General features: G+C 58.3%; 1 protein-coding gene across 4 annotated transcripts; it reads left to right on the top strand.

Annotated features, from left to right (window-relative positions):
* The first annotated feature begins 3,008 nt into the window (after positions 1–3,008).
* On the top strand, positions 3,009–8,908 carry CTDSP1 (CTD small phosphatase 1). 4 transcript variants are annotated; one of them, XM_082658438.1, is made up of 7 exons: positions 3,009–3,396; positions 4,797–4,945; positions 5,408–5,509; positions 5,625–5,681; positions 6,311–6,403; positions 6,545–6,730; positions 7,206–8,908. In XM_082658438.1, the coding sequence occupies exons 1-7, from the start codon at positions 3,330–3,332 to the stop codon at positions 7,332–7,334; spliced, it is 783 nt and encodes a 260-aa protein (XP_082514564.1). In that variant the 5' UTR covers positions 3,009–3,329; the 3' UTR covers positions 7,335–8,908. The 4 variants fall into 4 exon arrangements, with proteins under 4 accessions (XP_082514564.1, XP_082514563.1, XP_082514562.1 ...); XM_082658437.1 differs by having other exon boundaries at positions 5,405–5,509; XM_082658436.1 differs by having other exon boundaries at positions 4,689–4,945.
* Positions 8,909–13,617: the final 4,709 nt, after the last annotated feature.

The raw sequence follows: 13,617 nt of genomic DNA, 5'->3' as shown, positions 1-13,617 counted from the left end.
CACACCTGCAACCGATGAGGCAAGGCCCACAGAAGATAAACTCCGGGACAATATTTTGAAAGCTGAATAGACATAGGGAGAGCAATCAAGGGAGAGATGAGCATGCCGGGAGTTGGGGTGGGGGGGGTCAGTGTATGCAAAAGCGAGAGACTTGCAACCTTGTTGGGAGTTCCCCAGAAGAACGGGCGGGCTGGTCATACCAACAGGCAAGTCTGGAGCTTAGAACTTGGGGTAAAGGAAGGTGAGGAGGGGAGGGGACCAAAGGGCCAGCTAAGGGTTGCTCTGGGCCTGGGTAAGGCGTTAGCGATGAAGTCAGGCCAAGGTCAGTCATATCCAGACAGGGACGCCTCCAAAAGGGCTGCTCCCTCCCCAGTAGCTCTGGTCCTCCCAGCCCCCAGGTTCAGATCTAACTAGATGCTTCATCAGCCCCTCAGGCTGGGAGTGGCCTGACACCTTTACTCTCCCCAGAAGCTTCCACCCACAACTCCATCCCCACAGACACCCCAGACCCGGCACTGCACAGGCGTCCTGACTCACTCCGCATCCACCCCGCTCTGTCGGAATGTGCACCACGGTGCGTCTCGGAGCCTGGGAGGAGGGCATCCGGCCTTTCTGCTCGGCATTCCCCCTACCCACTTGCCTGGGTTGGACCCTTACCAACCCTATTTGGCAGAGAAGGAAGCTGAGGTGCTAGATGAACAAGACACTTGTCCATAATTGCCAGACCGACCCCGGCTGAGTCCTAGTGTTTCTCGACTCACAGTCCCCATGACTTTATCCGTCCTGGGGCGCAAACCTATGAAACAGATAAAAATAAACTATGCGGGTACGGCGACCCCCCCACCTGCTGTAGTAGAGAGGGTAGAGGGAGAGCAGCTGGGTGTGGACTCCCCTCCTTCCTGAGGAAACCCAAAGAACCTGCCCCACCTTACTGTCCCCACAGACCCCAGACCCCCGCACTGCACGGGCGTCTGGGCTCACTCCGCATCCACTCCGCCCCGGCGGAAAGCGCACCGCTGAGCGTGAGAAGAGGGCAGGTCTCGCTGGGAGGAGACCCGCACCAGCGAAGGCTCGGAGGAGACGATGGAGGGTGAGGGGGGGGTAGGAGTAGGAGGTGAAGGGAATAGCGACGGGAGGGGGGCAGCAGTGCTGCCCAGTGCCCTGTGCCCAGTGCCCTATCCCCGCGTTAGCTCCCCTGACCCTCAGTGGCACAGTCGGCCAGGTTCCAGCCTTCACAGAGGGAAAGACGAAGGGAGTGGAACGCGAGCCGCCCTGCTCAGGCCAGGGGCGAGGCCCGGGGTTCACTCAGCCCTCCGCCGCACATTTCCTTTTGGGGTCGGCGCCGGCTGAGCATCCGGAGAGAATGCCGAGGCCCCGCCCCGGGGCCGTACCGAAGGGGAGGGGGTTCGGCGCGGCGACAGGAATCCAACCTCTGCCCCCGCCGGAGGGCTGGTCGAGTCGCTAGCTCGTCGGGACTGTTTCTTTATCTGTAAAATGGGTTAAAAAACGGATTGTTCTGAGAAGTAAATGAGATGAGAGGCGCAGCCAAAGCGGGACCCAGACTAAGCGCTCGCCGCAAGTTGGCGATTATCGTGATTAAATGCAATGATGGCAGCCGGCCGGCGGCGTAGTAAGATGTTCCGGAAAAACCCGAACAAACTTTTTGGCTAACCCAATAGCAGAAGGGGGGGTCGTGGAGTCCACAGGATTCACAGCCTCTGACCACCTCCTCCTCGCCCTGCTGCCCAGCCCCGAAGCTGGCGCGCCTTTGGGCGAGCGCCGCTCCCCTCGCGGGGCCTCTCGCTCCCCGGCTCCCCCCTCCGCCCGGCCTGGAGGACGTGCGCCGCGTAAGCACCCTGCGGCCGGACGGGACTGGACGCGCCAGCCCCGCCCCGCCCCGCCCGGCGGGGGAAGGAAATGCTGAGGCGTGTTTGTCAAGGCTTGGCGTTATGAATATTTTTAAAACGTGAACACAAAATAGTAACGGCAAATGGAAGGAACTTAATAAACAGAAAAAAAAAAAACCACCCGCAAACCTCACCGTGCATCACACGGGAGTTTCCCTCGTGAAGAATCTGCGTGGAAACGCGGGCCCCGCGCCCTCCGGTGTGTCTGCACAGACCCGGGTGGAGCGGGTGTTCAAGGTCCTCCAGTTGACGGTGTGGTCCCCACGGTTGGGCACTGAGCCCAAAGGGATGGGGGCCCCACTGTGTGTAGCCGCCGCTTGATTTTCCCCCCTGCCCAACAGTCACATCGTGGCCGGCGTAGGGAGTAGGGGAGGGGCCTAGAAAAGCCTCTTGGAGGGGGTGTCATTTCTTCGAGGTCGGTGGGATTTGGCTGTGAGAAGTCTAAGGAGGCGCATTCCAGGCCGGGAGAACAGCAGGTACAAAGGCCCTGAGGCGTGGAGGCGCTAGGCTTCTGGCGAGAAAGCCAGGTGGCTGGAGTGGACGTGGCCGGGCGCCAGGTGAGGCGGTTGGGAGAGGTCGGCAGGGGGCATCCCGGGGCAGACAGTTGGAATTTCCACGCCCTACAACTCCGGGTTTAGGGGAAGGGGCCCGAGACTGCGGTAGGTGGTGACAGTCTTGGTCCGGTTAAGAGCCTAATTATGTGGATCTGCACAGACGTTTGAAGGTAGCAAAGAGTCTTTGCACGCTCACGACTTCCCTGCGAGATGGCCCCTAGACCGCCGGAGAGACCCATTTTACAGACTAGACGGTGTTACCCTATTTCCCAGATGAGGAAACCGAGAAGCTGCCAGCCCCCGACCCTCGGAATGTGCAGAGGTGGAGCCGCGTCGCCCTCGGGGCACTCCCGGGCGTGGGCGCTCCGGGCGGGCCCTGTCCCCTGGCCGCCCAGCGCCGGAGAATGGTGGGTCGGGTGCCGGCCCTGCCACGCAGCCGCAGAGGCTCGGCCCCGCAGGCGGGCGGGCGGCAGGAAGGGAGGCGACGCCCCTTGGAGTGCGGCAGGAACCCGGCCGGGCCCGCCTCCTAGCCCGCCAAGCCGCGCCGGCCCCAGAAGTGATGAAAGCCCCGGCCAAGTCCAGGTCACGCCGAAACCGTTGCCCTTTTAAGGGGGAGCCTTGAAACGGCGCCCGGGTTCCATGTTTGCATCCGCCTCGCGGGGAGGAAACTCCATGTTGTAACAAAGTTTCCTCCGCGCCCCCTCCCTCCCCCTCCCCCTAAGAACCTGGCTCCCCTCCCCTCCGAAGCTCGCGGGGATCCCTCCCTCCCACCCCTCCCCTCCCCCCCGCGCCCCGATTCCGGCCCGAGCCGGGGGGGAGGCCGGGCGCCCGGGCCAGAGTCCGGCCGGAGCGGAGCGCGCCCGGCCCCATGGACAGCTCGGCCGTCATTACTCAGATCAGCAAGGAGGAAGCGCGGAGCCCGCTACGGAGCAAAGGTATTGGGGCGCGCGGAGGGACCCGCAATCCGGGCGCTGCGGGGAGGAAGAGGGGGCCGCGACCCTCCCCAGGGCAGCCGCCGCTGCCGCCCCAGGCTCCCGACTCGGCGGGGCCCGAAGCTTCCAACCGGAGGGGGAGCTGGTTGAGAGTTTGAACTCGCAGAGGCTCAGAGACGCGGGGCGGGGCCTGCCCCCTTTTGGGCGCTCCTGTCTGCTCGAGGTGGGGAAACTGAGGCAGGGGTAGAGAAGGGGCGCCCTCCGGGTTTCCCGGACTGGCTGTGCGCGATGCCCGGGAGTCGCCCCCTCCCCCCCATTGGCGCCAGTGGGGCTGGGAGATGGGGGGGTTGAAGAGGGCGCCTTCAGGCCACCAGCTGAGACTCCGCCCCCTCTGGGCCGCGGTCTGGTCGGGTCGAGGAAGGGGGCGCAGAGGTGACAGCGGGCTGGGGAGGGTTGGAAGGATCTCCCGCTACCACACAGCCACGTTCTTCACAAACTTTCGCGTCACTTGTGGAGGCGCCGAGCCTCTCGGAGACGCAGAGAGGGACAACCACTTTTAAGGATCGCCAGCGCGCCCGCGGGGAGACCCGCGTCGGACCGGGTACTCGGAGCCCCGGCTGCAGGCCGGTGGGCGCCGGGTCTGTGCGCACACGCACCGACTCGAGATGCCGCCGGCCTCGGCCGGGCACCCCGGGGCTTGACGGGTCTGGGCAGGGGGTCTGCCCTTCCTTGTCCCGGTGTTGACTTAAGAGGCTAGGAAGTCCCTCCAGGTCTTCGCACCTGTGGCCCGGGCCTAGCTCTGCCGGGGCCGGGTGGAGGGGATGTTGGAGGGCGGGCCGTCTATCAGCGGGGCCTAAGTTGGAGGTCCGGGCGGGGGCGGAGGAGGAGGGGCCAGCAGATGGCGGCAGGACACTGGCCCCAGGCACCCACCCCCTGTCTCTGGGCCCAGCCTCAGGAAGGACTTTGCACCTCTGGAGGCGGAGAGGATGGAAGGAGGGGAAGGAGAGCAGGAGTGGGCCCCAGGGCCCCAGGCCTCAACCCTCTCTGGCAGGGGCCCTACTGAATAGGGGCTGCTCAGGTACAGGGTGTGCCAGGAGGTGCCCCCAGTGGGCTGATCCCCCAGCAGCGATGGAGGCTGTTAGGAAGAGAAAACACCTTCAGTCCCCGCCTCCAGCCAGCCCACTCCCTAATGTGGGTAACTTTGTACCCACACTAGAAGGACTTGTGGGGAGCGGAGGGGTGGCCTGGAGCCAAGACTGTCTGGATGCCACTTTCGTGTGTCTCCCTCAATGAAGGCAGCACGGCCAGAGCCTCTCAGCCCAGGGGTTCGTGCCTCGGCACACGTGCCCACCTCTGCAGGCCAGTCAGCGTGCCTTCCCCCACCTTGGGCCTCCCTGCTTCAGGTGACCAGAAGTCTGCGGCTTCTCAGAAGCCCCGGAGTCGGGGCCTCCTCCATTCACTGTTCTGCTGCGTCTGCCGGGATGATGGGGAGGCCCTGCCTGCCCACAGTGGGGCGCCCCTGCTCGTGGAGGAGAACGGTGCTGTCCCCAAGGTGTGTGATGGCCAGGAGGGCGCTGCAGGGGCACCTGGGCTCAACCCTCAGGGGGTTTAGGCGGAGGGGGTTCTTCATGACCTGCTCGTAGACCCTGGAAGGAGGGTGGAGCCCCCCTGTCCCCCCACCAAGCCCTCCACCCTCCCAGGCCTTCCCAGCCCTGAATGCCCCAAGACTGCCTCCCAGGGGAGGGCCCCCCAACCACGGGAATTCTGAATTTCCCCTTCAGAAGTGGAAGCTTTCCTCTGCCTTGGTTTCCCAGGTCAGGAAGTGAAGCCCAGAGAGCCAGGCGGCCTACCCCAGGCTCCAGAGTTGGCAGGGGCAAAGCTGGGAAGGGGTTGGTCTCTCCCACTGTCCTTGTGGCTCGCCAGGTAGAGGGCTGGGGGAGGGAAGACATGTGGAGGAGAAATGACTGGGGCTTGAGAGAGGTGCCGCAGCCAGCCCCGCCTGTCCCCACAGCAGACCCCAGTCCAGTACCTGCTCCCCGAGGCCAAGGCCCAGGACTCGGACAAGATCTGCGTAGTCATCGACCTGGACGAGACCCTGGTGCACAGCTCCTTCAAGGTGGGCCCTGCCCAGCAGCCCTCAGCCCCGGGTCTCTAAGGGAGTCTGCCCTGGCCTGGGAGGCGGTCTCGGCGGGCCTCGCCCCAGCTCCAGCAGCTCTTTTCCCCCCTCACAGCCAGTGAACAATGCCGACTTCATCATTCCTGTGGAGATTGATGGGGTGGTCCACCAGGTGAGGGGCCGGGTGTGGGGGGAGGTGGTAGGCTTGGCATCTGTCTTCCAGACCCCAGGCTCTTCCCACCAATCCTGAGAGTCCCAGATGGGACTCTGATAGATGTGGAATGTCAGAGGCCCAGAGAGGGTGTGAGACTTGCCTAAGGTCACACGGACCCTCAGGGACTTGGCCCGACTCCAAGGCCTGCAGGGAGTCGGGGTCCTCTTCGGTGCCCCCTCGCCCCACCCTGCCCGGGACCCAGTTCAAGTAATTCAGGATAGGTTGTGTGCTGTCCAGCCTGTTCTCCATTACTTGGCTCGGGGGCCGGTGCTCTGCAGCTCTGGGGTGAGGGGGTTGCCCCCAGGCCCCTACATCTGGCTGAGGCCATGGTGGAGGAAGGGGCTAGGAATTAGTGATGCCCTTTGAGGCAGGGCCCGAAACCAGGAGTTGGAGGTTCATTTTGATACTCTTCTGGATGGGTGGGTGTCTTCCCCAGTGGTGGTTGCACCGGCTGGCTGAGTGGAGCCCGCAGGCCATGGGACCAGCCTCCCTCCTGTGCCTCCTCCACCCACTCCCTCCCAGCCCCCGGCCGCCCCGCCCCACCCAGGCCTGTGGGCCAGCAGTCCCCTCACTGGCCCACCCCCCAGGTCTATGTGCTGAAGCGGCCCCACGTCGACGAGTTCCTGCAGCGGATGGGTGAGCTCTTCGAATGTGTGCTGTTCACCGCCAGCCTTGCCAAGGTGAGCCCTCCACGCTCCGAAGGCCTCCTGGGGCATCTCTGCTTCCTATCTGCCTCCAGCGCACGACCTCTGGGCAGTGACCTCTGGGCAGTGACCTCTGGGTCGCTCTTGGCCCTGGATGACCCACCTCCTGCCCCCCAGTACGCAGACCCAGTAGCTGACCTGCTGGACAAGTGGGGGGCCTTCCGGGCGCGGCTGTTTCGTGAGTCATGCGTCTTCCACCGGGGGAACTATGTGAAGGACCTGAGCCGGCTGGGCCGAGACCTTCGGCGGGTGCTCATCCTGGACAACTCACCCGCCTCCTATGTCTTCCATCCAGATAACGCCGTAAGTGCCGGGCAGGGTGGGGATGGGGGCCCCTGCTGGGGTCTGGTGCCCTCCCATTCCTCCCTCTTTCCTCAGTGACCCATGCCTGCTGCCCACCCGCCTGGTCCACTCACTGCTGCTCCCTGTTCTGTGTTAGTCATTCAGCCCATTCTGCCTGCAGATACAGGGCACCTGCCATGGGCTCGGGTCCCTGCTGGACACTGGAGCAATTTCCATTTTTCATACCGCCAGTCGTGAGCTGTTAGTGGAACACAGAAATAATTTAGTGGGTCTTAGTTGGGATTCTTTTAAAAAATGAAATAGAACTGAAAATATCAGAGTGCTTAGCACATGGTAAGGTTAAGTATGGTCCCGTGGAACCTCTGCTCTGACCTGTGTGTAAATGTGACTCACTGGGGCTGCCGTCAGAATGTCTGAGGACTGGGTAAGGGGCTTCCAGGAGGTGGCCCTCACCGCCCTACACCCATCTGCTCAGGTACCGGTGGCCTCGTGGTTTGACAACATGAGTGACACGGAGCTCCACGACCTCCTGCCCTTCTTCGAGCAGCTCAGCCGTGTGGATGACGTGTACTCAGTGCTCAGGCAGCCTCGGCCCGGCAGCTAGTGAGGCGCCACGGGGCCAGGACCTGCCCCTGACCTCACCCTCACCCCTCACACGCGGACTCTTCCTAAAGAAAACTCAGCGCCACGGGGAAGTGGGCGTCTCTCCCCCCAGCCCGGCCAGGCTGTGCAGGGGGCGGCAGGCTGCACCGAGGGCGCCGAGTCCCCGGGTCCCTGTGTCAGTGCCTTAGAACCTCCTCCTTCTTGGGGGGACCTGGGGGGCCCTGCGTGCCGCCTCCCTCCTTTCTCTCTCTCTCTCTCTCTCTCTCTCTGCATGGCCATGTTTCTTTGCTGCCAAATTGGGTCCCTCGGGCCCTTCCAGTTCTGCCTGGGGGAGGGGCAGAGTTTTGCTGCCCCACGCCTTGGGCCCCCAGCCTGGGAACAGTGGACACCAAGTGCCTTGCATAGAGCCCTCTTCTCGGCCCAATTTTCCCAGGGCCACGATCCGGGTCAGCTCTGCCTGGAACAGCCATCAGGTTGCAGCAATCTAGGCTGGTGGGGGAGGACCCAGTCTCCCCACCTCCTACCTTGGGACTGCTATAGCCTCCACCAATCTCTGCCTAGGAGGGCGGGGAGGATAGAAGATCTGTTACCACTTGTAAAGGGAGCAGGGGTCTGTCCTTCAAGACCCTAGAATCCAGCTTCTCTGGGCTCATCAGCACCTGAGGGCTGCTTCCCACACGGCCCAAGCTCCAACCTCTCACCTTTGCCTTGACCACCCCGAGGCCCTGGGGTTTGGTGCCCCAGCTCCGAGTGTGGAGGCATAGGCAGGATCCCTTTGCGGTGCCGTATAAATATGTATATGTGTATATAGATTTTTAGGGGAAGGGGAGAGGGAAGGGTTGGGGTGGAGACACCCTTCCCTCACCCCTTTCCTGGACCCATAAACTGGGGGGAGGAGGGAAAGGATTTCTACATTTTTTAAACTGCTATTTTCTGAATGAAACAGGCTGGGCCAAAGGGCCCCAGGCCCTGTCCTTTGTCCCTCACACCCTTTTCAGCTCCGTTTATTCATACATTCAAAACACATTTGTTGACCACCTTCTCTGTGCCCAGCGCTATGCTAGGCCCACCACGGCGTGTGCGTGTGTGGGTCTCTACACCGCCTAAGGGGTGCCTCCCCTACCCACCCCATACTTCACCGGTGCCTTTAGGGGATCTGTAGGAGGTGGGACCCTTCTTGCGGAGTTTGGGGGGCTCCAGGAAGCCTGGCTAAGCTGTCCCCCTCCCCTGTGCCAACCCACCCCTGCAGCCCTCTGCCTCGCGCCCTGCTGGCTGGGGGCAGCTCCCAGGACATGCTGCCTTCCAGCTCTGAGTCCTTTGTCTGGAACCCCTCCCCCAAATGCTGGGTCTGGAGGTCAAGGCCTTGGGCTCTCCCCAGGGCCTGTCGGTTAAGGGGACCCACATACCAGTGCCAAGGGGGATGTCAGGTGGAGATGTCGTTACCCTTCCCCCCACCCCAGAGAGCTGGGGATGGGAGGGAGGACAAGGTTGGTCTGAATCAAGTGACCTTCCCATCTAAGTGCCTTCTCTGTAACGGAGAGCCCCAAAGTGATGAGAACTAAAGAGAAAGCCAGACCCCCCTATCCTGACTCTGTGGTTATTGCGGGGGGGGGGGGCGTTGATGTGCGGGGAGTCCCATGAAGCCACACCTCGCTTCAGCAAACCCTTAGGAGCGACGGCAGTAGTAGTGGAGGGAAGGGCTGCCCTAAGCCCCCTGGGGCTTCAATGAAAGTGCGAACTTTGAATGGATCTGAGTGCATCCGGCTGTGCCGTTTAATTCTACCTCTTGGCCTCAGTTATCTAATCTGCAGAATGGAGACAGGCCCTCTACAGAATTGATTAAACGCCTGCACAGGGAGGACTCAATATTATTAGCTCTAAAGCAAGCTGAAATGCGTCCCTAGGAGAGGCCCCTGGAAGGTATTCGGAGACGGGAGGGGTGTGGTCTCCGCTCTGGAGCGGAGGGGAAGGGCTCATGAGGCCCCAGAGTGGGGAGGTGGGGTGCGGGACGAGTTAGAGGGAAGCCAAGTTCAGCTCCAAACGGAAGAACTTAGAACGCGGTTGATCCAGGCCGCGTGCGGGCGGCCGAGGCGTCGCGGGCTGAGCCGCGCCGCCAGACGTGCTGGCAGGCTGAGGCGTCTGGGGCTCTGGGGAGGATGGGTGGGATCGCGGGCTCGGTCTCGTTCACCTCCGCACCCACTCCGACCGCGGCCTCTCACTACCCGCTGGCCGCACCCTCGCACGAGCCTCTGGCCCACTTCCTGCCTCCGCCCCTCCGGCCCTGGCAGCACTTCCTTTGCAAAACTGGGCAGCCCCAGGCCCTGGCAGGAAGTGCCTTCCCGGCCCGCCCTCTCCTGCTTCCCACGGTGGCCGCTAGAGGCCTCTCTCCTCGCGGACGCCCGGGGTCCCCAGCCCCGGGCCTCCGCTGCCCGCCCTCTGGGCGCACACACCCAGCCCTCTCCCCCACCCCGCCCGTGGCTGGAAAGATGAGGGCAGGCTTCATTCCCCCCTCTACCGGGAGTGGGTAGCTTCTGGCTCCATCCCGCCCGCCCGAACAAACCCACTGCGGGGAAGGTCTGCCCCTCCCAAAGGTGATCCCTGTTCCCGCAGCTCCACCTCCCCTACCCCTCACACCCCCTCACACCCTTACCTTGTGGATCCAGCCTCAAGGCTGCCTGTTGGTGCCTCAGATGCTGATCTGCCCCCCAAGTCTCTGAGGGGATCTGCAGTGTGATACTGCCCGCTCCCCGCTGCTTTTCCCTGGCAGGAAAGTGTCACGAAGCATCCACCTGGGAAGAGAAGCCGCAGTACCCTCGCTCAGTGCCATCAGCTCCAGTTCCAGTCTGAGCAGAAGCCCCGGAGCCCTTGGCAGGGTGAATACAGAGTCCTCCCTGCCTCTGCCCTGACCCTGCTTGGGGTCCTGCACTATTTCCTGCTCTCCATGCAAACACTAGTCCCTCCAGATTTGCATCCCACCAGAGAGTCGCCACAGCTTCCAACTCTGAACGAGACCACAGCCAGCCTTCCCCCGTCCCGCACCCCACACACTTCACCCACAGAGTTCAACACAGCCGCGTGTATCAGAGCTTACTTTGTACCAGGCACAGTGCCAGGACCGGGGGACATGCCATCACTAGGCTGTGCCGCCGCTCTCAAGGAACTCACACCTTAGTGTGGAGAAAGACACCTGAACGGCCTGTCCAACCCTGAAAGGCTGCAAATGCAGTGCAAGAGATAACACGGAGGGCAGGGGGCACAGGGGACACCTAGCCCCTCTGCGGCGGCCATGGGGGGGGACTGGAAATCCTTCCCGCGGGAGTGAGGCTCAGAGGATTTGGGAAGGAGAGAGGTTCGGGTGAAGGTGGTCTGTGAGTGGAGGTGCACCAGGAAAGGAAGCCAGAGCTTCAGGTGGGCCACAGTAGGGAGAGTGGGAAGTGACAATTTTGGAATTGCACACAGTGGGGGGAAGGATGGGAAATGACGCCGCAGAAAGCGGGAGCGAGGTATCGCAGATCTGTAGGCAGACCGAGGGAGTGGCCTTTGCGTTGCGGGCCTTGGGTGCCATTGAGGGACACTGGGGGACACTGAACAAGAGAGGGGCCGACTCAAACCTGGCAGCTGCGCGTTGAAAGCTAAATCAGGGGTATGGGGACATAAGACTCTCCCTGAGGGGAGACCACAGCCGTGGTTCTGAAGACAGACGATGAAGACCTGAACTGAAGCTGAGGCAGAATGAAGAGAGAAGGACGAAGCGATGGATGTGACACAGGAGATGAACTTGGCAGGAAGCTGTGGCTAGTTGACCCTGGGAGCATGGGTGGAGGGGAGGGAGGAAGGCAGCCTGACTTCTGGCTTTGGAAACTTCAGCTGTGAGAATGTCTCTCACTGAGCCTGATGTGGGGCTCAGTTATTCACTATTTGCTTGTTACGCACACAGAGAACAGAAGGAACAGGCAGCATTTTTTGCACTTTTAGGAATTTATGTGGTAGATAAAATGTATATGCATATAAGTTTGTATGCATATGTGTATTAATTTCATCCTTGTTGGTAATAGCAAAGCACTTGAAATAACTTCAGTGTCCAAGAATAAGGGACTAGTTAAATAAATGCCTCTGTATCTATACCAGAGAATACTATATAGTGATGAAAAACAATGAGGTGAAACTATCCAAGCAAATATAGAATGATCGCCAAGGTAAACCAGTCAATGAAACAAAGCAAGATTCATAGCAATGGTGATGGTGTTTTCCCACTAAAGAGAAATATAAAAGTAGACACAAATATACGTATATAATTTTGTATACTTCCATAGGGTACACAAGAAATGGGAATTGTGGCTAATTGTGGGGAGCAGAGCTGGGGGACTGGGTGGCAGTCATTTAAGATGGGAGGGACACGTTTTATTATATAGCTTTATATTTTGAATTATTTTACCAGGTACATTTATTAGTTTTTAAAAATAAAAATCGATTTAAATTAAAAACAGCTTTCTAAATATATTATCAAAGATAGAAATCACAAATTCCATTTCTTTCCTTTAAACAGTCATTGCATGCCTGCTCTGTACCAGGCACTAGGGTACAGCAGTGAGCAAAACAGACACTGTGGGAAAAACATACATTAACGAAGTAATTACAAAATAATATTACAAAAGGAGAGGTAGAAAGTGGTAAATAATCTGAAACTTTTGTTCTGCCAGTGCCTGGAGATGACTTCTAATTGCCCCAAGATTACCCTAATATGACCTCTAATTGTAAGGAGGAAATGTGCCTTTAAGGTGGCAATATCTGGCAATCACCACCGTAATCAAGGGATCAGACTTCGCCATCACTCATGCTGAGACAGCTTGACATTATACACCTGCTGATGCCAGACAGTGTGAAGTACACAGCAACACTTTTGACCACGCTGCTCAAAGTGTGGTCCACCGAATGGAACATCAGCACCATCTGGGAGCTTGATAGTAATGCAGAGTCTCAGGCCCCACTCCAGACCTATAGAATCAGAATCTGCACTTCAAATAGATTCTCCAGTGATTCTTAAGATATTACAGTTGGAGAAACACTGTCCTTTTTCACATATTCTTGAAAAACTTGTTTAACCAGGACCTACCAAGCCTTTAGAGGTACTTGCAGTTTGTGGGAAATACAGGAGGAAGAGAAACAAATTTAAAAATACACAAAGAGGGGCTTCCCTGATGGCGCAGCGGTTGAGAAGCCGCCTGCCAATGCAGGGGACATGGGTTCGAGCCCTGGTCTGGGAAGATCCCACATGCCACGGAGCAACTAAGCCCGTGTGCCACAACTACTGAGCCCACATGCCACAACTACTGAAGTCTGCGCACCTAGAGCCCATGCTCCGCAACAAGAGAAGCCCGCGCACCGCAATGAAGACCCAACACAGCCAAAAATAATTAATTAATTAAATAAATTTAAAAAAAATACACAAAGAAAGACAAATCCCAGTGTGAACACTACAAGACACTGCCCTTGACTCAGGTAAGCCCATGTCATAGAAAAAAGTAGCAGGACTCTTCTAGATTAAAAGATACTGAAGAGACATAACAATCAAAGGAAATGCATGATCTTGGTTTGATCAAGAATCAATGAAACCAGGTGTTACAGTCCTCCTGTGGACAACTGGAGAAATCTGATTATGTATTTCACGGAAGATGATATTAGAAATAATTGTTAATGTTCTCAGTTGCAAAAATCGTATTACAGTTATGAAGGAGATTGTTCTACTTCTTAAGAGATGTATGACAAATATTTTGAGCTGAAGTATAATAATATCTGCAACTTCCAAATATATATATATAGCAAATGTTAATTCTTGAGTCCATGGGTGTTTATTATTATACTACCATACTATTATTTCTACTTTTCTATATGTTTGACATTTATCAAAATTAAGAAATTGGAAATAATTTTTTAAAACAGATGTTCTCCTGACTTCCCTTGTGGTCCAGTGGTTGAGATTCCATGCCTGCGCTGCAGGGAGTGGAGTTCAATCCTTGGTTCAATCCTTGGTCGGGGAACTAAGATCCCGCATGCCAAAAAAAAAAGTTCTACCCCAAAATTCTAAGGCTAAGTTAAAAGGCAAGCAATAAATTAGAGAAAACTATACCATAAATTGCAAGCAGGTTACCAACCTTAATACATTAAATATATAAACAACTCCAACAAATCAGTTAAAAATTCACAGAAGACATAGCCTGTATTTACATATTTAAGCTGTATCACTCGGCCTGCGGGATCTTAGTTCCCTGACCAGGGATTGAACC

This window comes from Grampus griseus, assembly GCF_964374135.1.
Source record: "Grampus griseus genome assembly, chromosome: 7".
Taxonomy (NCBI): domain Eukaryota; kingdom Metazoa; phylum Chordata; class Mammalia; order Artiodactyla; family Delphinidae; genus Grampus; species Grampus griseus.
The sequence above is the reverse complement of the archived record's forward strand: the minus strand, read 5'-3'. Positions and strand labels throughout refer to the sequence as shown.

Bases quoted from the DNA above. Each gene is read 5' to 3' on its own strand.
- CTDSP1 (XM_082658435.1), top strand. From the start codon at position 3,330: ATGGACAGCTCGGCCGTCATTACTCAGATCAGCAAGGAGGAAGCGCGG. The intron at 3,397-4,688 runs GTATTGGGGCGC...CCCTCAATGAAG, and splicing joins GAGCCCGCTACGGAGCAAAG to GCAGCACGGCCAGAGCCTCT. The intron at 5,682-6,310 runs GTGAGGGGCCGG...CCCACCCCCCAG, and splicing joins TTGATGGGGTGGTCCACCAG to GTCTATGTGCTGAAGCGGCC.